This window comes from Quercus robur, chromosome 5 (assembly GCF_932294415.1).
Source record: "Quercus robur chromosome 5, dhQueRobu3.1, whole genome shotgun sequence".
NCBI classification, from domain to species: Eukaryota; Viridiplantae; Streptophyta; class Magnoliopsida; order Fagales; family Fagaceae; genus Quercus; species Quercus robur.
Genome location: NC_065538.1, coordinates 30,519,115 through 30,543,760, shown reverse-complemented (window position 1 = coordinate 30,543,760; position 24,646 = coordinate 30,519,115). Strand labels below are relative to the sequence as shown.

Genomic DNA, 24,646 nt, shown 5'->3' with positions numbered 1-24,646 from the left:
CAAATCCAAATGCGGATTTTTTTAGAAAATAACAATAAAATTCAAACAATATCATTAGTTAGGAAACGTTTGAAACTAATTTGGAATATAACAACTCGAGTTCAGAATCCACGATTTGTAAGACTAGAAAACGAGTTCAATTAACTCGTTTTGTATGACTGGAAAACGAGTTCAATGAACTCGGTTTCCATTCTTGCAAACCGAGTTCATTGAACTCGGTTTGTTTTCAAAAAAAGCACCCACAACCATCGCAGGAACCCAAACACACAAAAAAAAAACTAAGTTCTGCAACCACGGTACTGCAACCAAAAAAGGGAATTTGAGAAAAATGAAGCAAAACTGGAAGGGGATGGCGAGAAGACATGGTAGTGGCTGAGGCGAGGAGTTGAAGAGGACGCCGCCGCATTGAGAGACGATTCCAGTGACTGCCTGAGTGAGCCTGTCGCTCCTTCGCCGGCACCGTCGCCGTCATTCTCTCTCTCACTCTCAGAAGGGGATGCATTATATGAGCTCCGTCGCCGTCATTCTGCTTCGCCTGTGGGATGGGAGTGAGAATTGGACTGGTTTTGCATACAAAGAAATCGAGTTGAAAGAACTCGACTTCTAAGCCTGGAAAACGAGTACATTGTACTCGTTTTCCAGGCTTAGAAGTCGAGTTCTTTCAACTCGATTTCTCGCAATAATAAAATAAAAACCCAGGAAATCGTCCTCTCTGTACTCGAGTTGTTATATTCCAAATTAGTTTCAAACGTTTCCTAACTAATGATATTGTTTGGGTTTTGTAGTTATTTTCTGAAAAATCCCTCCAAATGCTCACTTTTTTATCATAAAAAGATAAGATTTTCAGTTAGATAGAGAGAGAGTTGGAGAGATATGAGAAGAAGGAGTGGGCTTTGTTACCCTAGAGTTGTTGAAGACAAGAATATGAGAGTTGTGAAGCGAAGGAGGGATTTCGCCGCCGAACAAGTTGGTTACCGGAAAAGAAGCCGGAATTCTTCTGATATCGCTGGAAAGCGTGACTTGTTCGATTCCTTGCCGGACGATCTCGTCATTTCCATTCTCCGCAAAGTGAACCCCTCCGATTCCGCCAACATTCTCCTCACGTACGTCCTTCTCTTCTTCCTTATGACAAATAAATTCCGACCATTCCACCGGAGTTTCAATCGGAACTGTGGTCTGAATTTCATTTCCGACATGTGAAAAACATTAAAGACTATACCTGATATGGATGGGTTGTTTTTGAATTTTGAATCTGATGTAACTGATTGTTGTATGCAACGAACTTTTACAGGTGCAAGAGGTTAAACGGTTTAGTACCGATTGTTGATTGGCGGAGCCAATTAAAGCCTGATTCTCGTCAAAGAATCGTCAACAAGATGTAATTTTCCTCTCTCTCTTTTGCTTTTGCTTTTGCTTTTTGTTTTTGTTTTACATATTTATGTTTACGGGTTGTGTTTGGGTCCGAATCCGATCAAATTGAATTTATTCATTAGCTTAATTGATCAAGTTATTGACTTTTTTGGTTGAAATTAGAGAACTTTACAGCAAAATCTTCACTTTTTGATGCCACAAACATAAATACAGAGTTTAACTGGAAATTAAAAATTCTAGTCTGTATACTCAAGAGTAATGCTTTGATCAAAGGTTTTTGTGAGTGTAGTAGGGGCTAGGGAGTGCTATGAACATCACATCACCCTGTTGTGTCAGCTTAGTTATCCTCATGAATTGGAAGAGCGCAAGAACGCTAGAGCTTTAATTATAACTAGTCCTTTTGATATATCACACATGTGTGACAATAACGCAGGAGCTCTAAGCTCTAATTATAGCTAGTTCTTTTTGGATATAACACAGATGTTACTGACGCATCCCCATGTACTCATTTATATATAGTCCAGATTGGCATAGTACATTCTCGATGTCAAACTCAGCATGTGTACATACAACTTCATCAAAATCGTAGGGGTTGTTACCACATATACTCCTTCCTTTAACATGAAACAAGGCCCATCACAACCCATTAATCATGTGAAAGAGTAAATTTCCATTTCAGATGGCTTATTTTTAAAAGTGCGGCCTGTTTTAATAAGTAAGGTTTTAATTAGCTATACTAAGGTCAAAAAAGGCAGTGCTCTTAAAAATTGTTCCTAAACAAGCAAGGCGAAATAAACTCATTAAAATAAGCGGTAACAAACCTGGTACAGCTTTACAGGTTGTGTTTGGGTCTGATGGTTAAAAATGAACTTATAATAGCTTTCATTTTCTTTTTCTTTTTTTGATTCCCCTTACATCCTATTCATTAGTGACTTGCTCCCCCATGTATACTCCCTGTGTGCTTGGGTGTATCTTTTTTACTATCAATGAATTCTTATTACTTATCAAAAAAAAAAAAAATTAGCTTAACTGGTCAAGTTATTCAATTTTTTGGAGGGAATTAGAACCTAACTGCTTAATCTTCAATTTTGATGCCATGCATTCAACAACATAGAGTTTAACTCAAAAACTAGTTTTGATCTGAAGGGTCATGTTGTAAGACCCCATTAAGATTGTGAGGATGCTATATTGTGTTAAAGCAAGGTGTTAAAGCAAGACAGCATGACAATTCCAACTCCTCCCCCACCCCTCCCCCACCCTCACCCCCACAACCAACCCTCCCCTACTCCCTCTCTCTTCCCCTTCCTACCACCGGCTGTACCACAGATTCCTTCCCTCCCTCCCTTTCCTTTTCTTTTTACACCTCAACTCCCACCTTTTGGTTTACCTCCATACACCTTTTATCATCCCTCTATCTCTTCTAGTTTTTGCCCACCATCACACCCCTTACAACCATCCACATTGCCTATTAAGCTTTTTGTACCTACACCTCCACAGTTACCTGCTTTATCCCTATCTAAAACTTATACCGCTATCTCCCCGCCTATAAATGATACCAAACCAGCTTTAAACCTTATTACCTCTCTCACGGTATCTAGGGGTGTCCAGCAGACCCGGTGACCCGCTCAACCCGGCCAACCCGCCCGATTCCGACCCGCCACCACCCGATCCGACGACTCCGGCGGTCGGACGCGGGTTCCGAACTGTCAAACCCGACCCCCGGCGGGTCGGTTGGCGGTTTTGCATTTCAAAACCCGTGAAACTCGACCCGAACCGATACCTTTAACGTTTCCGGCGAAATATTACGCAACCCAAACCAATCTCCGATACCTTTAAACGTTTCCGGCGAAATATTAAGCAACCCAGACCAAATCTCCAAACCTTTAACGTTTCCGGCGAAATATTCAGCATACCAGATCAAAGACGGCGAGATCTTGACGTTATCTGACGAAATCTAGGCCAGATCTCGACGGATCCGGCCAGATTTCGGCCAAATCTCGTCGAATCTGGCCAGATTTCGGCCAGATCTCGCCGGATCCGGCCAGATTTCGGCCAGATCTCGCCGGATCGGCCAGATTTCGGCTTCGGCGATGAAACCCGAAACAACCCGAAACCGACAAGACCCGAACCGAAAAATCCGGCCAATCGTCCGGGTCAGTTTCGGGTCAAATTTTAATCCACCCGACTAAATCGGGTCGGTTCCGGGTTGGGCACAAACCCGACCCGGCCCGACCCGTGGACACCCCTAACGGTATCAGTTCAGGGGGGTAGAAAGTTTCCTTTTCGTATTGATGCAAAGTTTTTCTCTTTTTCCTTCAATGGTGGGCGACATGATTTGTATGCTATACATGAGAGCAGCCGGCATGTCAAGCATACTATCTGGGTAGGTCGTAAAGGATTGGAGTGGATCCTTTCTTGTTTTGCTGATATTCGTGATTGGGTTCCGGGGAAAGTTTCTATGTGCAAATGGTTCCGAGATAATAATAAATTGTTGGAATTTTGTGGGAGGTCGAATAAGGCTAGTGTTTTTGTGGTCATAGCTGAATACTTTGGCAGGACTCGTCGAGGGTGTGTTATGATACCAGCAAGCTCCAACCGTGCAGGTTGGTCTCTGTTTTAGAGAGAGATGAGGGATTTTTTCACTGGTGCTAAACCAGTTTCTATGGTTGAAGCACCCTCCAAAAATGGTGGTGGTGGAGGTGGTCAGTCTGCTGGTGGTGACTGGAGTGGGAAAATTTTGTTTGCTGTTGGGCATCAGCGTAAGTTTAGGAATTTTGAAAATTTTGGAGCTATTTTGGAGCAAAACGGGATTCCTGGAGGCCATGCAGAGAATGGTTTAGTTTTAAAAGGCAAAATTTCAGTCATTAATGGCAGACCCACGCGGACTTGTACTTTTAAGCTGACCCCTGCTTGTTTGGCTTTGAGAGTGTGCAAAATTGAAGGCGGGAAATGTTCAGTGACTTACCTGGATGCAAAGGAGTTTAGTTGGCCCAAGGACGTAAGTGACGGGCCAGAAACTCTTAAATATCCTTGTGGGCCTGCTCCAGCCCAGCCCAGCCCGTGGATTCTGTTCCACCACTTAAGGGCTCCTTGGTCATACCCGTGGCCTTAATAGATGCTTTTGAGGGTCCGGCTTCGTGGGCTGGAGGGGAGAGCTCCAGTGGAAGATCAAGGGAGTTTCCTGGGTCGTCGGTGCCAGCAGTGGCTCCGGCAAGAACGATGGAGGTCTCCGGATCACCGGTGACAGCAGTGGCGCCGGCAAGTGTTAAGGTGGGGTGTTGTCCTGGGCTTTCCGGCGCGGTGGTGAACAATCAGAGGATGGGGGTCGTGACCCATACTCTGACAGCTGATGACGGTGAGAAGGGAGGTTCGCCGGCGACAGCGGCGGCACCGACGAGTGCGACGGCGCAGGCGAATGCGACGGTGGGGTGCTTTCTTGGGCTTTCCGGCACGGTGGTGAACAATCGAAGGATGGGGGTCGTGACCCATACTCCGATAGCTGGTGATGGTGAGAAGGGAGGTGATTGGAGTAGTCCTAATGCTGAGCCTGTGCTGCCAAGCCAAGTGGGTGGGGTTGAGTTGCTTCAAGATGGACTTGAACATCTTCTGAGTCAGTGGAAGCACAGTGTGGTTAATCCCAGTGGTTTTTTTCATGGTGAGGATGAGAATGGTTTTTTGGAATGCTCACCTCTTTCTAAATGGGATCCCAATGGACATTAGGAGTTGGAGGTGATCCAGGAAGGCGATGAGGGAGAGTTTCGGGGGTCAGCGGAGGAAAATTCAAAATGGGTTTGTAGTCTGATGAAATTATTTTGTAGAATTGTGGGTTTTCCTATTGTGAAGCATGAAGAGCAATGTCTGGCTCTGTTTTGTCTTCTCGAACAAGACTGTGTTGATGTTGTCAGTGTTGGGTCTTCTAATGGTAATGGGAACTATAAGCAGAAAGGGCTTAGGGAACTCAAAGGTTTGTTTTCTTCTATTAATTATGATGGGGTAGCATCTAAGGGGAGGAACAAAGACGTCTCAGTAGGTACGGGAGCGATTACTAGTTTTAAATGAGTTTACGGCTGCTATCATGGAATGTTAGGGGATTAAATAATCCTCAGAAGAGAGAGGTTTTTAAAAATCTTCTCAAGGAGTGGAAGTGCGATATAGTTTGCTTCCAAGAAACTAAACTGTCTTCTTTAAACTCTTCTGTGGTTCGAAGCCTTTGGGGTAGTCCTTTTCTAGATTGGGTTGTTCTAGATGCAGTCAATACTGTAGGGGGGATGTTATTGGTTTGGGACAAGAGAGTTTTTGAAAAAGTTGATTGTGCTGTTGGGCGGTATTCTGTTAATGTTTTATTCAAGGGGGTTGTAGATGATTTTGTTTGGGCTTGTTCTGGAGTGTATGGGCCTAATGAGGATTCTCAGCGAGGTGCTCTGTGGGAAGAACTCTCAAGGATGCACTTCAGGTGGGATACAGCATGGTGTGTTTTTGGGGATTTCAATACCATTTGATATCCGAGTGAGAGATTTAGTTGTGAGGCTTTTAGTCCGGCTATGTTTGCTTTTTCAGGCTTCATTGAGGCTAATTGCCTTGTGGACTTACCCCTTGAAGGGGCCTCATTTACTTGGTTTAGAGATTCGGGGTCAGATTGTATGTCAAGAATCGATAGAACCTTGGCTTCGGTGGATTGGGTGGATCACTTCGGAAACGTGTCTCAAAGGGTTCTCCCTCGTGTGGTTTCTGATCATTGCCCTCTATTGGTGGTGGCGGGTTGTGTTAATAAAGGCCGGAGTGCCTTTAAGTTCGAGAATATATGGTTGAAAGAAGAGGGTTTTGTTGAGAGGGTTCGGCATTGGTGGAATGGGTATTGCTTTTCGAGTTCTCCTAGCTTTATTTTGGGTCGTAAACTAAAAGCTCTTAAAGAGGACCTGAAAAAGTGGAATAAGGAGGATTTTGGGGACTTGGCCTTTAGGAAGAAATGTCTTTTATCGGAATTGTTGGGTTTGGATGCTAGGGAGGACCTGTCAGGCCTTTCTCATGAGGATCTAACTCGTCGTACTCAGATTAAAGGAGAGATTGCGCATCTTGCCTCTTTGGAGGAGATTTCTTGGCGACAAAAGTCCCGGATTTTATTTGTGAAGGAGGGGGATTATAATACTCGCTTTTTTCATCGGGTTGCAAACTCCCATAGAAGAATTAATTACCTTCGGGGAATAGAGGTGGATGGTGTCCTCTATGAGGATGAGGAAGAGGTGCGGTCTAATGTGGTCCATTTTTATCAGAGTTTGTACTCTGAGTCAGATACTTGGCGCCCTTCTATGGATGGATTAGAGTTTTCTAGCATTGTAGAGGACGAGCGTCTTGAATTAGAAAGGGATTTTTCTAAGGAGGAAGTGGTAAAGGTTCTTCAAGAGATGGAGGGGGATAAAGCCCCAGGTCCTGATGGTTTCACTATGGCCTTTTTTCAAAAATGCTAGAGTGTTGTGGAAAGAGATGTCATGGCTTTTTTTGATCATTTTCATAGGAGCTCAGAGTTTGAATGGTCTTTAAATGCTTCGTTTCTATCTCTGATTCCAAAAAAAAACAATGCATTGAATATTAAAGATTTTAGGCCTATCAGCTTAGTAGGCAGTGTGTATAAGCTTTTGTCCAAGGTTTTAGCTAACAGATTAAGGAGGGTGCTGGATAATCTTATTTCGGAGTCTCAAAATTCTTTTGTTGGTGGCAGACAGATTTTGGATTCAGTGCTTATTGCTAATGAATGTTTAGACAGTAGACTGAAGTGTCGTATCCCGGGGGTGGTGTGTAAGTTAGATATCAAGAAAGCTTATGACCATGTGAATTGGGACACTTTGTTTTATCTGTTGGAGAGGATGGGATTTGGGGATAGATGGAGGAGATGGATAAAGACTTGTGTCTCTACCATTCGCTTCTCAGTTTTAGTTAATGGATCTCCTGCTGGTTTCTTTGGTAGCTCTAGAGGTCTCAGACAAGGCGATCATTTGTCTCCCCCTCCTTTTTCTTTTGATCATGGAGGTCTTAAGCCGTATCATGAAGTAAACTGAGGAAGGTGGTTTCATTCAGGGTTTTCATGTGGGTCCTATTCATTCTACTGGTATCCGTGTTTCCCATCTTTTATTTGCTAATGATACCATTCTTTTCTGTGATGCCTCTAGAGAGTAGATTCTGTCTATTAGGCTGGCTTTGACTTGTTTTCAAGCTTTTACTGGTTTGAAGGTGAATGTGGGAAAAAGTGAAATTGTCCCTGTTGGGGAGGTGTGTAACATTCAGTCTTTGGCTAATATCCTTCAGTGCAGAGTGGGCAGTTTGCCTATGACTTATTTGGGTATGCCTTTGGGAACTTTGTATAAAACGCCCTCCATTTGGAATCCGATCCTTGAGAGGATGGAAAAGAAACTTTCAGGTTGGAAGCGGTTTTATTTGTCAAAGGGTGGTAGACTCACCTTGCTGAAGAGTATCCTTCCAAGCCTTCCGACTTATTACCTTTCCCTTTTTACTATCCCCAAAGCTGTGGCGTCTAGATTGGAACGCATTCAAAGGAATTTCTTGTGGGGTTCATCAGTTGAGTGTTTCAAATATCCTTTGGTGGCTTGGGAAAAGGTTTGCGTACCTTGTGAGTTGGGTGGTTTAGGAATTCAGAAGTTGGCGCCTTTTAATCAGGCCCTTTTAGGGAAATGGCTTTGGAGGTATGGCCATGAAACCTCTCATCTGTGGCGAAGGGTCATAGCCATGAAATATGGGGAGGGAAAAGGGGGATGGTGCACTAGAGCTTGTGGTAGGGCCCATGGTTGTGGGTTATGGCGGAGTATTAGTGAAGGGTGGGAAACTTTTGCTAAGCATTTCTTTGTTATGGTGGGGGATGGATTTCGCACTCTTTTTTGGCATGATAAGTGGACTGGGGATGTCCCTCTTAAAAATCTTTATCCTCAGTTATTTTTGTGTTCAACTAATAAGGAGGCTTGTATTTCTGATGTGCTAAGCCCTTCAGTGGGTGATAATGATAGAGTGTGGAGTTTAAGATTTCAGAGGCAATTCAATGATTGGGAGTGACAGGCTTTGTTGGGATCTTAATGGCAATGGAAAGTTTGATACTCGGTCCTTTTATCATAAGATTCGAAATGTAGCTCCCTCCACCTTCCCTTGGAAGGGTATTTGGAAAGTTAAGGTTCCTAAAAGGGTGGCTTTTTCTATGTGGACAGCAACTCATGGTCAGATTCTAACTTTGGATAATCTTATGCTTCGTGGTCGTCCTTTGGCGAATCGTTGTTATTGGTGCTATTGTAATGCGGAATCTGTGGATCACCTGTTACTTTTATGTCCGATAACTCATTCTTTGTGGATATATATGCTTCGGTTATTTGGGATCGATTGGGTCATGCCAAGTTCAGTTGACGACTTATTATTCTGTTGGTTTCATTGGCTTGGGAAGCATAGTTCTGATATTTGGGATTTGGTCCCACGCTGTTTAATGTGGACTATTTGGTCTGGGCGGAATCGGCGGGCTTTTGAGGATGAGGGGAAAACTGTGGTTCAGTTTTAGAGATTTGCCAGAGGACTCTCTTTGATTGGTCTCGTTGTTGGGGTTTCTCGGATTGTTCTACCCTTACGGATTTTATTTCTTCTATTAGAATAGATTAAGGGCTGTTTTTGTCTTGTTGTTTCTTTTTTCCTTTGTTCACTACCGTGAACTCTTCGTGTTTCTCTTGTTTTTATTTATTAATAATATTCTCTTATTACTTATCAAAAAAAAGATTGTGAGGATGCTATGCAGTAAGAGTGCAATGAATATAACATTTACATTGAGTACGTAAGTATGGCAGGAGCTCTGATTATAGCTAGCTCGTTTGGGATATCACATAGATGTGAGTAATGAATCTGCTTTTGGTAGCAATAGTAGCTCCATGTACTACTCATTTGTATTTATATATTGCCTAGATAGACCTAATTTATTCTCGACGTAAGACTCAACACATGTCCATACAACGTGCAAAAAATCCTAGGGGTTACCACAAATACTCCTTCCTTTTGAGCGTGCCAGTATGGTGGGAGCTCTAATTATTACCAGTCCTTTTGGTTTATCACATAGATGTGACTAATGAATCTCCATTTGCTGACAATAGTATCTTCATATTTCATTCTTTATGTTAGACTCAACACACATCCATACCAAAAAAGGAAAAAAAAAAAAAATTTCCTAGGGTTACAACAAATACTCCTTCCTTTCACATAAAATTAGGTTCAGCATGTGAAAGAGTAAGTTTCCATTTCGGATAGCTTATTTTTAATAGTGCACCCGTTTTAATATGAAAGGTTTTTTAATTAGCTATAATTAGAAAAAAAAGAAGTAAAGCTCTAAAATAATTGTACCTAAACGAGCTGGGGAAACAAACTAGCCAAAATCAGCAGTAAGAAACGCACAATTATTACCCTGTTTGGTTAGCCTTGAAAATGGAAATAAGTTAGCTTATTTCATAAGTACAGCTTTTGGAAGCTCACATTTTCTATGTACAACTATACTTTCATATAATAAACATTTTAAACAAAATAAGCTAATGAAAAAAAAAAAAAAAAAAAAAAAACTATTTCTAAACATGAAGCTCGAGTCTGCATATGCTCAGATTCTCATTGTCTTTTGTTTGACCAACTCTACATTCAACATTTTGAATATTGCATGTAACTGAAATGTTTGGTTTTTAAATATTGCTGTTAGGCCTGTATCTGTGCTCTGGCTTACTAATGGGACTTGTGCTTTCATTCCATATATGAGCTTGATAAAATTGTGTACTTGTAGTAGCTTTTTATACCATAACTAGTATTTTATTGCAGTTCGTTAATTAAAAAAAAAGAAAAAAGAATGGCATAACTGGAAGGATGAAAAAAATTATTCAAAATAATGTCGGAAAGGCATGTGGTAAGTGTAGATGATCCTCATATGAAGAAAAATAAAAATCCTTGGAAATTTGACAATGCATCTACAAGTATAAGAATCAGACATGACTTTGAAAGAAAGTATTGTATCATGGGAGTTGACTACAAGGGCTAATAATGCTATATTATGAGTTGGAAACAAAAGACTTGAGTGCATCACCCAAATATAGAGCTGGGGGTAGAATTTTTTGTGGAACACTTGAAGATTTCCTTTTTACAATCTTCACTTTCAATGCCACACACATTCAAGAACGCAGTTTAACTGAAAAGGTAGTCTGCAGTTTGCACCGATTTGAGATCCCCATCAAGATTGTGAGGGCGCTATGTAGTAGAAGGGCAAGGAATATCACATTGGAAGTGCGCAAGTATGTGGGAGCTCTAATTGTAACTTGTCCTTTTGGGATATCGTGTAGATGTAACACATCCCCATGTGGTGACATTAGTAGCTTACTTTAACATAAGACTAGGTCCAGCACAACCAGTAATCATGTGAAAGACTAAATTTCCATTTCAGATTGCTTACTTTTAAAAGTGCTATCCGTATTAATTAGTAAGGATTTAATTAGCTATACTAAGAAAAAAAAAGTAATGCTTTATAAAATTTTATCTAACAAGCTGGGGGAAAGTAACTCACCAAAATAAGCTGTAACATACACACACTTGTTACCCTGTTTGGTCAGGTTCAAAAATCGAAATAAGCCAACTTATTCCATAGGTACAGATTTTGAAAGCCTTGCATTTTTCTAAGCACACCTGTACTTTTAAATGATAAACATTTTAAACAAAATAAACTAGTGAAAACAACGAAGCTATTCCAAACACCAAGCTTGAGTCTTTATATGCTTGGTTTCTCATTTTCTTTCGTTTGACATTTTGAATATTGTGTATGACTGAATTAACGCTTTGTCTGTTTCACTGTAAAATGTTTCAAATGTGAATTTTTTTGCAATAAAGTATTTTCTTTTGAAAACATTTTCAAGTGTATGGTAATTGGTATGACAAAATTTTCCAAGCACAAGCCATCAAAACTAGTGCTTCCTAGCCATCGTCAGTGGCTCTGGTTTATCAAGCTCATATATGGAATGCGTTTTTTGCTTTAACATTTCTGTTAGGCCTGTATTTGTGCTCTGGCTGGTGGGACTTGTGTCTCTCTACTCAATCTAGGATGCATGGTTATAGGTGTGGGTACAATATGGCGACATGAGCAATTTTTTTTTTTTTTTTTGATAAGTAAGAAGAAATATTATTGATAAAAGAATAGCAAGAGAAACACAAAGAGTTCACGGTACTGAACAAAGGAAAAGAAGAAACAAAAAGACAAAAGGATCCCCTAATCTATTCTAATAGATGAAAGAAAATCCAAAAGGGTAGAACTATCCGAATAACCCCAACATCGAGACCAATCAAAGAGGGTCCGCTGGCAAAACTATAATAACTGAACCACAGTTTTTCCCTCATCCTCAAAAGACCTCCTATTCTGTTTAGTCCAAATAGTCCACATTAAACAACCTGGAACCAAATCTCAAATATCCGAGCTATGCTTCCCAAGCCAATGATACTAGCAAAATAATAAGTCCACAACTAAACTTGGCATGACCCATTCGATCCCAAACAACCAAATCATATACATCCATAAAGAATGAGCTATCGGATAGAAAAGTAACAGGTGATCCACAGATTCTACATTGTTATAGCACAAACAACAACAATTTGCCAAAGGGCAACCACGAAGCATAAGGTTATCCAAAGTTAGAATCTGACCATGGGCTGCTGTCCACATTAAAAACCACCATTTTAGGAACCTTAACTTTCCAAATTCCCTTCCAAGGGAAAGTGGAAGGAGCTACATTTTGAACCTTATGATAAAAGGACCGAGTATCAAACTTCCCACTGCTATTAAGATCCCAACAAAGTCTGTCACACCCTCCACCCCTTGGAATTTGGGTTTGGATGAAATGAAGAAAGGAGTAGGAAGCTGCCAACTCCCAATCATTGAATTCCTCTATGAAATCTTAAACTCCACACTCTGTCATTATAACATGAGACGGCAGATAAGACATTGTTATGACACGGTTACGACACCCCAAATGAAGTGTCCGTGCTTAGCTACTCATTCCGTATATGAGCTTGATAAAGCATGTGCTCGTAGTAGCTTTTCATACCATAAGCAATATTTTACTGTAGTTAATTATTAGAAAAAACTGAGGAAGGGCATAACTGGAGAAAGAAGAGAACATATATTCAAATTAATGTTAGATAGGCTTTGTGGTAAGTGTCGATGATCCTCATATGAAGAAAAATAAAATTTCTCAGAAATATGACAAATGCATCTACAAGTATGAGAATTGGATATGACATTGAAAGCAAATGTCGTATCATGGGAGTTGACTACAAGAACTAGTAGTGCTATATTAGGAGTTGGAAACAAAACACCTGAATGCATCACCCAAATAAAGAGCTAGGAATACAATTCGTTGAGGAACACTTGGGGGTCTAATATATGGAAAGCAAGGTATCATGTTAGTTGACTAGGAAAACATTTTCTGTTGACAGATTTTCCATAGTGAACCTTGAAAAATCAAGTGCTACTGTTAATTTTTTTTCAGAGAAAAAAATATTGGGTTTTTGTTCATATTTTTAAAATTTCATGAAATTTTATTTACTTATCAAAAAAAAAAAATTCATGAAATTTTATGTGGTTTCTTTTCACATTTTGTTGCTTTAAGTTCTGCACTGTCAGCATAGTTTACCAATTTGGGACTTTTTTCTTTAATAGCTTAATTGGGCCTGTATGGTCAGTAAATAATAAGAGTATCTCCTTTTGTGTATAGAACGGAAACTTTGAAGAGGCATCTCCCTTTTTCTGGCCAAGAGGGATTACATGAACTCAGGAAAGTTGCTATAAGGTTTGAGAAAAAGACTTATACTGCTGCCACAAGCGTGTCAGATTATCTACGAAAAATATCTCTGAAAATGCTTACAATGGAAACTAAGTCTCAGAATCCTATAGGCAATGCTTAAGAATTATGTGCATGGTTTTATTTACATATTAATCCACCCTGCTTCTCTCTCTGGTGTTGTGTTTTTGACACCGAAATCATTATTTCACGTATCTTCATGGATTATATACACGCACACATACTTACATGCATATGTATACATACAGAAACATAGATATATGTTTATATGTGTATGTGTGCAATTTTTTTTTCTTCTTGGACTTGGATCCGTAATTCCTGTTAAAATGTCTAAAGATGTTATTTTTGTGACATCTTGAAAGGTAATGTTGCCTTTGTTTTTTTTTTTTTTTTTTTTTTGGGGGGGGGGGGGGGGGGGGGGGTTGTGTATGGGGAAAGGTGGATGCTATATGCAGTTGAATTTGCATGTTTAGCATCTGTTGGACTGCTTTCACCCTCAAAACAGGTTACGAAAAATAAATGAGTGTACTTATCAAAAAAAGAAAAGAAAAGAAAAGGTGATATGAGTAAGCTAATGAGCTCTAGCCTAATGGCTTGTTTGGAAGTTTAGAGAGGGAGGAGAGTAGAGGGGAGTAGAGGGAAGGAGAGTAGTGGAGAGGAGAGTAGAGGGAAATGGTTACTCTCCACCTTGTTTGAATGTTTTTAAAATTAGTAAGAGGGAAGTGAGTAATTAGTCCTTCCTCTTGTTTGGATGTGTTAAAAATTAGGAGGGAGAAGAGAGGAAATGATTTAAATAGACAAATTTACCCCTATTTGAAAATGGACTTGCAACATTGGTCTATGATTAATTTATTAGATTAAATAATTATGACTATAGCATGCAATATTTTTTTTGATAATTTTTTTTTTCTAATGTGAATTTAATAATTAATGTTGGTCTATGATTAAATATTATTTCTGCTTTTTTATTATACTAAAAAAAAACCATCCTTAATTGATAATAATTAAAATTAAAAAAAAAATGTTTGGTTTGTTTGTTTACTAAAAAAATCAACAAAATATTGAATTTTGAGTGTTTCTTTCATTTATTATTATTTTTAATATTTTTTTTTATTTTGTTTAGTACGTGAATTTAATTTTTTGAGGATTCGGAGAAGAATTGAGACCTAAAAAAACAAAAAAGTTAGGGAGAGTGACTTTATGAATTAACTCAAAAAATAGGATCCTACTATGTAATTTAAATTCAAGTGTTTACCCACTTACTATTCAAAAAAGAAAGCAACTCAAAATTCTCAAGAGAATATCCCTGCTAAATACTAAGCAATTGCACACAAATTTCAATCAAAACAAATGACAATAATTTCTCAAAAAAATGCAGAATTTCACAAACTGAAACATTTTTTTTCATGTCCATACTTATCCGTTTAGGAACCAATGCCACTTTGAATCATGATATGAGATAGAACAGGGTTTAAAACTTTCAATAAAAAATATCAAGATTCAAGTGGTCCAACAACTAAGGCAAGTCCAGACCAGGCCAAAAAAAGAGAGCCTAATCATTTACAAACAAGATTGAACCAAGGGCTGAAATTCCTGTACAATAACAAGACAATTTAAACTAGCACCTATACCAGTAAACAATAAACAGTATTGTTATAATGAGCTATAACCATATCTGTAATTGCTAATAGACTTGTTTCAGAAAGCAAAACTAAAAATAAACACAAGCTGGTGTCAAGGAAAAATTAATCCCAAGAGTTTACAATTCAATGATCAATTGAAAAGGTTTTTAGAAGCTAAAATTGTCTTGGAACATTTACTTGTTTAACTATTAAAGAAATTTAAGGATCAGACATCATTGTGAACAATAGCTCCTTGCGCTCCTTCACTGGATGGTCAATAAAAGCTCTCAACATATCTGGATTCTTAATAAGATAGAGATAAGCCCTCATTCGCAATCTAGAATCAATTCCTGATACTATGACCTTGTACAGGAAAGTATTAGTAAAATGCCATACTCGTGTAACATATAAGTCTCCCTGTAAAATGCAGATAATCTAATTTGACTCAAGCTATATATATATATATATATCAATCAATGGGTGTAAATAATGGCTTTCCAAGTGCGGTCCCCCTGTAAAATGCGATATTTACACATTATCCATGGTTGAAATAATAAAAGCTCATTTTACCAACACAACTAAGCAGACAAACGTAAGCAAGTCGAAAGCAAAAGGTTGCCAACACAACTTAAAGGACAAAGACATAATATAAAACAATAGAAAAAGAAAGATTACTTGCAAATTGCCATTGTCACTATGAATGAAGTTTATTAAAATTATACTAAAAAAACTGGAACTTGCTGTGGTAGTGCTGCTCTAACACAATATAGAGGAATAATTCATTTTGCATACTAAAGAGGAAAGTGTCACACAAACCTCACAAGAAGAAACACGTTCTCAAGTCACAATCAAAACTCATTCACTAGTTTATCCCAAGCTAACTAAATGTATCATATACAAAATGATAAGTCCATAAAAAGAAAATTAAATAATAAAATAATTCTAACGAGAATCAGCCCATTAAAATAAAGACATAGTTCTAAATCCACTAGAAGCATTTGTCTACAATTATTAAATTTAGGATCTCCATACCATTACAAACAGAACCACCCTATACTCCAATACACACTATCACAGCACATCGAAACATATAAACCTTAAACCATTGTCTTTTGGGTAAAAAGAAGGCAATCATCTATAATACTATTGTGATTGAGCTATTTTCTTTTAATATTACTTCAGCAATTAAAAATTCCAACAAAATATAAAAACCCGGAAAATCTTTAATAGATTCAAAGCCTCTAAGCTACTTAAACCATCTGTTTCAATTGGTTTGCTTAAGCTGATTTCAAATCAAATATTTTCAAAAAAACAATATAACAATATCCAAACAGGAAAAAATCATAAGATTCAAGCTAAACCAGCATATGGATAAGCATAATAACATCATATAAACAACAAACAAACAAAAAAAATTCTCCTTTATTATTTTCTCAGCAACCAAACAACAGGGAAAAATGAAAGCAAACACGATTTCAAGCTAAAAGCTAACAATTTTCTCAAAATCCAAATGCCAAAAACATAAATTAGATCCATTTTCCAATTCAAACTTGAACATCACAAAGCTAAGAGAGTACCATTTTGGTTGGGGCTTAGGAGCCAAATCAGAAACCCATTCACAAAAAAACAAGAAATTACCCAAATCAGAGACCCATTCACAAAAAACAAAAAATTACCCAATAAAAATAAACAAGAAACACAAATCCATATATAACTACAATATACAAATTTATGCAAGTTCACAATCTAGACTCACTCAAGCACTTTATCAAACACGTAATGAGTAATACTTTTAAACTTTTTAAAATTTAAGGAAAAAAAAAAAGTAATCAGATCCGAAACCCGCCCACAAATAACATGTTATTACTCCATAAAATCACAATTAATAAGAAATTACCCAATAAAATCACAATTTTAAGAACATAGTTATTTGATCCAACTCAAAGAAAACTCATGAAACAAAAAGAAAAACAGAGTTTACCTCTGAAAGAAAAGCCCAGGCGTGAGAGACGATTGATTGTGAAGAAGTTGTGTGAGAGAGAGACAGCGTGAAGTGTGGAAGAAATTGTGTGAGAGAGAGGCAGAGGAGTCTTCAAGACTGAGAGAGTTGAGAGAAATTTGAGACTGAAGAGAGAAATAACGTGAATAATAATGTGAATTTATTTTATATAATTGGTTTGTAATTTTGTTAATTTAGAAATGGTAAATTGGGAAATTTATTTAGTCAATAATTTATCTACTCTACTCTCCCTTCAAATCTCTTCAATTTGGGGGAATTAAAAATGAAAGATTAGAGATAGTTGAAACCCCTTTAAACTCCTCTCCCTCTTTCCTTAAAAACTTCCAAACAAGGTAATTGAATTACTCTTTCTCCCTCTACTCTACTCTCCCTCTTTTTTTAAATGCCCAAACAGGCCATAGATTCCATTTCCTTTCCTTGTAAGGGTAATGGAGTGAGGTGGGTTCAAATATAAGGAATTCAATTGAAATATATTTCCATTTTTTTCTTTTCCAATTTTTTTTTTTTTTTTTTTTTTTTTTTTTTTTTGGGGGGGGGGGGGTGGGGGTTTGGGTGGCTGGGCTTTAGTGCTTTAACGCCTTTGCCCATGGTATAGTATGTGCTTCTATGTATTCTTCGTTCCACCTTTTTTTTTTTTTAATTTATATTTTTAAAATATTTTATTTTTTTATCCTTCAACATTTCATATAGTTTGGTGTCTGTTTTTGTTCTTTCATATGCAATAGGGATGAGTATGCAGCCCCAAGTTCATAATCCAGGGCAGTCACTTCCTATTCCATTATCAGCTAATCAGTCTCGCCAACAGATGTTATCTCAAAACATTCAGAATAACATTCTATCTGCTCTGCGACGTTTGACTAATCTGAGTGAAGTTCTTCTATGTCATAAAAAAAAATAAAAAATAAAAAAATTTCCATCTGCTGGAGTTCAAAGCACTGCCAGTTTACCATCTGCACTGCCTCCTGTCTCTGGTTTAAGTCAGAATCCTATTCCAAATGTTGTTGGCCATGTTCAGCTTTAATGCTTTAACTTCACTTTTCTTGAGATATTTGTGGTGTTGATGGAATCTATTCTATATGTCATCTCATATGGATGTACATGCATGTTTAACAAGTATTTAGTTATCTAAACTAGTAATTCATCAAAAAAGTTATCTAAACTAGTAAGGTACTTAAATAAGACTTTGTTAGGATGAGTTCGTCCTCTTTTAATTTGATGATTTTTTTGGCTGGACTAACTAAATAGTAAGTGTATGGGCTATTCATTATATTAATGAAAATAAACCAAAATGGTAAACATTTGTGGCTTCATGTGATGGTCCTCGATCCTTGCAGGCAATCTTACTGCTAGTATCATTCTTCTTTGCTGCTAAAGTCAATCTTCAGCACCATTTTAGAACAGCATATATGTGGTCCTTTATTTCCAACATGTGGTATATAGAAAACCACCTACAATAATAAAATCACCATCTGGATTCTCAAATATATATATAAGTAGTAAGCATGAATCCCTAATTGCATTTCACCAAGCATCACATAATAGAATGCTTACTCACTCACTAAAGTATGAATCCCAACAATTGCCAATAAATTATTATTATTATTTTTTTTTAAAGATGAAACAAAAGTTAAAAGATATAAGAGTATTTCAAACCCCATCTTCCTCATTTAACATGGCTATGTCCCACTTTTTACATTTATAGAAAAATCATGTTGTGTGGGGATATCAAGTTGTCTTCCCTTTTTATATATATTTTTAATAAATGATAAAAACCTATTACACGTTTGTGTGGATCCACACAAGTGTGTAATAAACATCCACTGAAAGAAAAGTTGTGTTGGAATGCATGATCGGAGTCTTTACACTTATTTCTTCTCTCTCTCTCTCTCTCTCTCTCTTCCCTGTCCTACATAACATATCACCATTTATATATATAATTTATTTTTTTCTCTCTTTCTCTCTCTCCCAATTCCATCACTCGTGCGGCCCACTCTCATTTCCCTTGAATAACAAACTACACAATATAAGCTACTTTGCAGTCTATATGTGCTCTTCATGTCACTTGCGATATATTATTATATTCTTCTTCCACATATGTAATGAATTATCAATTAAACACATAAAATCACCAAAATCAAAATTCAACCATAATTATTAGTCTCTAAATTTTTGCCTTTCTATTTTGTATAAGTTACAGAGTTTGTGGGTTGGCGTAAAATTATAAATGGTGTTAATATAATATAACCAATCCCATTGCCGGGTTTCCCCTTTGCTATAAGGTGTTTAAAGCAAAAACTTTCCATTCTTGAGGTTAAAGATTCAACCCTAGCTAGGATCTTATGCCTAGAAAAGTATTTTAAGTGCAAGGGATGTCATCAAAAAAGGTATGGTGTGGTGAGTTGGGAATGGATATTCTGTGTACATTAAAGAAGATAAATGGTTTCCTAATAAATGCTGTAGAAAGGTCATCTCACCACCACCTTCTCTCCCACCAGATATTAAAGTTAGTTCTCTTCATTGATGTTCTAGTTGCACCAGACCACAATTAGTCTAGAAAAGTTTGTTTTGTTCTGTTTTTTTGGGTTAAATAATAGCTTAGCAAAGTTAAGTACTTGGAATTGGATTCTAATCATCCCCATTCTCTAAATCATCCTGACGTGGTTGACACCAAGATCAAACAGAACAAGATCACTGGAGAATGGAAAGTCATCAAGAAAATGTCCTTTGACTTGTTAAACAATTCAAAAAATATCACCATGGATCTGATCATGTACAGATGATATATACACACAGAAGCATCACACGCTCTATATGCATGATTAGAGATATTTTTTTTTTTTGTTAATATAAAAAAATTCCATTTATTCCAATTTGGAATTTATGCATTTGTCCAATTAGGTTTATGCAGTTGACAATCATCAAAATAGCGTTGGGTCGCTTTATTTTAATAAAACAAAGTTTTAACTAGCTTTAATATGAAAAAAATTTTAAAATATATTTATAATGATGATAGTGGTAGGATTAGGATTTGAGCCCGGCAGTCAATCTTAAGACAAGATTAAAAGAAATAAATACACTTTCAAAAATGAAATTCTGAAGTAGAAAAGCTTGTGTTGGATTGGAATTCACCTTTTGCATGCAAGACCAAACCATGAGGTGGGATAAAAACTTGGTCCAGATTGGGTTAAACCGTTAAAGTAAACCTAGAAGGCTCTTATGGTAACTCGGAAATGATTGGCAGTGGGGGCATCATTAGAGACAACTGGGAAAATTGGATTTAAGTCTATTCCAGAGCTATAAATATTGCTACCAACTAGGTCCGGTTTACTTCCACTAAAATTTTAACAGGATATCTCCTTTTGTATTAAACAAAGCTGCCATATCACCCAATGGCAGAGCCACATTGAGTTCGAAGGGGCCATGGCCGCCCCAGATTTCTTTTAAAAAATTCAGTAGATAGACTCTGAATGAGTAATTCAAGTAATTTTACTATTCAAAAGATAAGATATGAGACTCCTCCTCCCCCCCCCCCCCCCCCCCCCCCCCCCCCCGATCCAAGCTGCAGCTAATCTGAATCTGAGTAGAAAGGCCACACAAGTGAATCTTCCACTCTTTTCTCAATTTCTATCTTTGATTTCTCATTCCGGCGTTGGACTCACAAATTAGTGTCTTCTATTTTTTTTTTTTTTTTTTTTTTTTTAACTAATTCATCCCACTCTAGTCACTCATTACTTTTCTCCTTTGCTTTTTAGTTCAAGACAATATGGTGTGTCGAATAGTTGTTTCTTTGCATGTTCTGGTTTGCACTAGGTTCTACAGCGTGTATGGTCTTCGAAAGGAAAAGTAAAATTCTACTCTCCTAGTATGACTTTTCTTGTCTTCTTTACTTGTTATTAAAATTAATAAATATATTATATAAGATATAGATATGATATAGTAAATCAGTAGAATTGATTATATTATATTATAAAGCATATAATATAATGTGTGTTTTTTTCAATTGATTTAGATTTTTTATTTATTTTGAATTCAATAATATTATTCTATTTATTAGCAACCTTTAACCTATTAGTAATTTTTTTTATTTTTTTATTTATCTTAGTCGTTACTTGATGGCTTATAATTTAAGTTGAAAATTTAGAGATAAATTAAAAAAACTATTAATTCATTTTTCAAAAGAAAGGAATATGTAATTTAGAATATAATATATTTTTGGTTCTAAACTTTGCAAAACATGCTATTTTTCATCATTCCATTTATATATAAAGGGGCGGAGTTAGAATTTTTTGTTTGAGGGGCCAAATTTTGGTATTAATATATCAGTTTCGAATCAAGATAAATCATCGTACGCATGAGTAATGTACATACACAAATATAAACATTAATATTTTGATACTAGAGTAGGTCATAATTTATAATATATTGTATATAAAATTAACAACTTTCAAATATATACATTCGCAAGATAAATTTTTAGAGAAACTTATTATCTTTTAAACTCCAATGAGTATACAAAAACTGTCTAGTTTGATATTAAACATGTATGAAAAACGAATTAGAGAAAACAAAAACTACCTTGTCTCTATAACTACTAAATCAATTGACAAATTCTATGAATTTTTAAAAGTATTATTAGACTAACTCAAACATTTGTGGGGGGAGCTCCGCCCCTGTATATATGTTAGTAACAGTTTATGTCTTGTATGGCTTAACGAAGTGCTAATGTGATATATAACTAGACTAAACCTTTTTAATTTAAAATATATATAAACATGTGACTATATAGCAATGATTCTAACAAGTGAACCATTTTTCAAGAGGATGAAAACTACCCCCTACTTCCTTAGTTGACAACTTGACACACACATCCCATAGCCAGGAAAATAATGTTTTAAAAACCGGATCGTAGGCAAAACCGGATTTGCCTCTGGTTCCCAGTTTTTGACTTTTTTTTTTTTTTTTTTTGTTTGTTTTATCCAGGTTTTAGCCATTTTTTGGAACCAGACTAGACTCGAGTTCTCAGTTCAACTGGCCGGTCCGATCCGGTTATTAAAAGAAAAATGATATATGGTGCATCATCTTTCCGTGACTAGAGGACTCTTTTTTTTTTTTTTTTGGATAGGAACTAGAGGACTATTTATATGCGTTATTTGGTGCATTACTTTCTTTTGGAAGTCCAGCTGTAATGACGTGTATATTTCCTAAAAAAGCAAAGCATATAGGGTATTCTGTAGCCATATAGATGACTCCATATTCAGAACACTTTCACTTCAATCCATATCCAGCTTTAATGCTTTAACTTCAGTTTTCTTGAGATATTTGTGGTGTCGATGGAATCTACTCTGTATGTCATCTCATGTGGATGTACATGCATGTTTAATAAGTGTTTAGTTATCTAAACTAGTAATTCATCAAAAACGTTATCTAAACTAGTACGGTACTTAAATAAGACTTGTTGGGATGAGTTCGTCCTCTTTTAATTTGATGAGTTTTTTTAGCTGGACTAACTAAATAGTAAGTGTATGGCCTATTCATTATATATAATGAAAATAAACTAAAATGGTAAGCATTTGTGGCTTCATGTGATGGTCCTAGATCCTTGCAGGCAACCTTACAGCTTGTATCATTCTTCTTTGCTGCTGAAGTCAATCTTCAGCACCATTTAAGAACAACATTTATGTGGTAAATAGAAAACCACCTACAATAATAAAATTACTATCTGAATTCTCAAGTGTATATAGAAAAATCATAAAATTACTATCTGAATTCTCAAGTGTATATAGAAAAATCATGTTGAGTGGGATATCAACTATCAAGTTGTCTTCCCTTTTTATATATATTTTTAAAAATGATAAAACCTATTACACGTTTGTGTGGATCCACACAAGTGTGTAATAAATTTTTCCCAAAAGAAAAGTCGTGTTAGAATATTGCGTGATCAGAATCTTTACACTCATTTTTTTCTCTCTCTCTTCCCTATCCTATATAACATATCACCATTTTATCTTCTCTCTCTCTCTCTCTCTCTCTCTCTCTCTCTCTCTCTCTCTCTCTCTCTCTCATTTCCCTTCAATAACACTTAAGAATTATTCTACTAACAACATAAGCTACATTGCGGTCCATACGTGCTCTTCATGTCACTTGCGATATATTATTATATTCCTCTTCCACATATATAATGAATTATCAATTAAACACTTAAACTCACCAAAATCAAAAGTCAACCCCAATTATTAGTCTCTAATTTTATTGCCTTTTCAACTTTGTATAACGCTTTGTTTGTTTAAATAAAAATATTTTCTAGAAAATAAGTAATTTTCTAAAAAGTATTTTCTGCAAAATTATCTCATTTTCCTATATTTTGTAATTACCTTAAATAAGTTCAAAATTAATTTTCTGACTTTTCTTATTTAGCTTGCTATGAGATAAACTTGTTTTCCAAAAAAATTTAATGGAAAACAATCTCTAAAAATAAGCCATACGTTTGGATTGAACTTATTTTTGCTAAAACTGAAAACTGAAAACTGAAAACACTGTAGTAAAATAATTTTTAAATGTGTGAATAGTATCATAGGACCCGTGAACAGTGCGTGAACAGTCATGAACAGTGTTTTTTGTCCCCTGCATAGTAAAATCATGTGATATTACTGTTGACGTGAAAGGAAAAAAAAGTCTGAAAACGCAAAACGTAAATGCCACGTTCAGTTGAATCCAAACGGATACTTAAACTCACCAAAATCAAAATTCAACCCCAATTATTAGTCTCTAATTTTATTGCCTTTTTGACTTTGTATAATGCTTTGTTTGTTTAAGTAAAAATATTTTCTAGAAAATGAGCAATTTTCTAAAAAGTATTTTCCGTAAAATTATCTAATTTTCCTATATTTGGTAATTACCTTAAATAAGTTGAAAATTAATTTTCTAACTTCCTTTATTTACCTTGCTATGAGATAGAGTTGTTTTCCAAAAAAAATTAATGGAAAACAATTTCTAAAAATAAGCATATTTTTTCTGTTAACCAAAGATCGTTTTCCTTTGACTTATTTTTTATTATACTACCAAACACTTGAAAACATAGAAAACTATTTTTATAGAAAGTTTTCTATCGAAACAAATAGAGCGTTAAGTTATAGAGTTGGCTGGTTGGTGTAAAATTATAAATGGTGTTAATATAATATACCAATCCCATTGTTGGGTTTTTCCTTTGCTATAAGGTGTTTAAAGCAAAAAAAAATTCGGATTGTTCCATTCTTGAGGTTAAATATTCAACTAAAGGTGTCAATTCAGGTTAGTGTATCGGGTTTGTGTCATGTTGTGTTGAGATAGGGGTATTCGACTAAATGACTCAACTCAAACCCGACTCATTTAATAATCATGTCATGATCTTTCAACCCTAACCTAACCTGTTAATAAGACGGGTTGACCTGACCCAAATCACTTGACACGTTTAATAAACGGGTCATGTTAGGTTGACACGAATTTAACACAACCCATTTCAACCTGCATAATATTAAATATGACATCCATTAAGTAATAATTTTTTTTTCTTTTTTTTAACATCCCAAGAGTAGTGCATACGCCACAAGTCTTAAACTTATATTCAAAATAATACTATAGTTCAACAAAAATATATCATCTATCTAGAAATAAGTTCTTTACACCCCAAAAGAAGTGCATACACTTCAATCCAAATACAAAATAACATAGTTCAACAAAAATATAACATCCTCAGGGTTTGTAAAGTTTCAATTTCCAATTATATCCTTTGTAAGTTTTTG

General features: G+C 36.3%; 1 protein-coding gene across 1 annotated transcript; it reads left to right on the top strand.

The window, feature by feature from the left end:
- The first annotated feature begins 811 nt into the window (after positions 1-811).
- Positions 812-13,519, top strand: LOC126725771 (uncharacterized). The gene is made up of 3 exons (XM_050430686.1): positions 812-1,103; positions 1,292-1,378; positions 13,140-13,519. Exons 1-3 carry the CDS (start codon positions 874-876, stop codon positions 13,327-13,329), a joined length of 507 nt encoding a protein of 168 aa, XP_050286643.1. The 5' UTR covers positions 812-873; the 3' UTR covers positions 13,330-13,519.
- Positions 13,520-24,646: the final 11,127 nt, after the last annotated feature.

Coding starts and splice junctions, on each gene's coding strand:
- LOC126725771 (XM_050430686.1), top strand. CDS start 874: ATGAGAAGAAGGAGTGGGCTTTGTTACCCTAGAGTTGTTGAAGACAAG. Junction 1,104..1,291: donor TCCGCCAACATTCTCCTCAC/GTACGTCCTTCT, acceptor GAACTTTTACAG/GTGCAAGAGGTTAAACGGTT. Junction 1,379..13,139: donor CAAAGAATCGTCAACAAGAT/GTAATTTTCCTC, acceptor TTTTGTGTATAG/AACGGAAACTTTGAAGAGGC.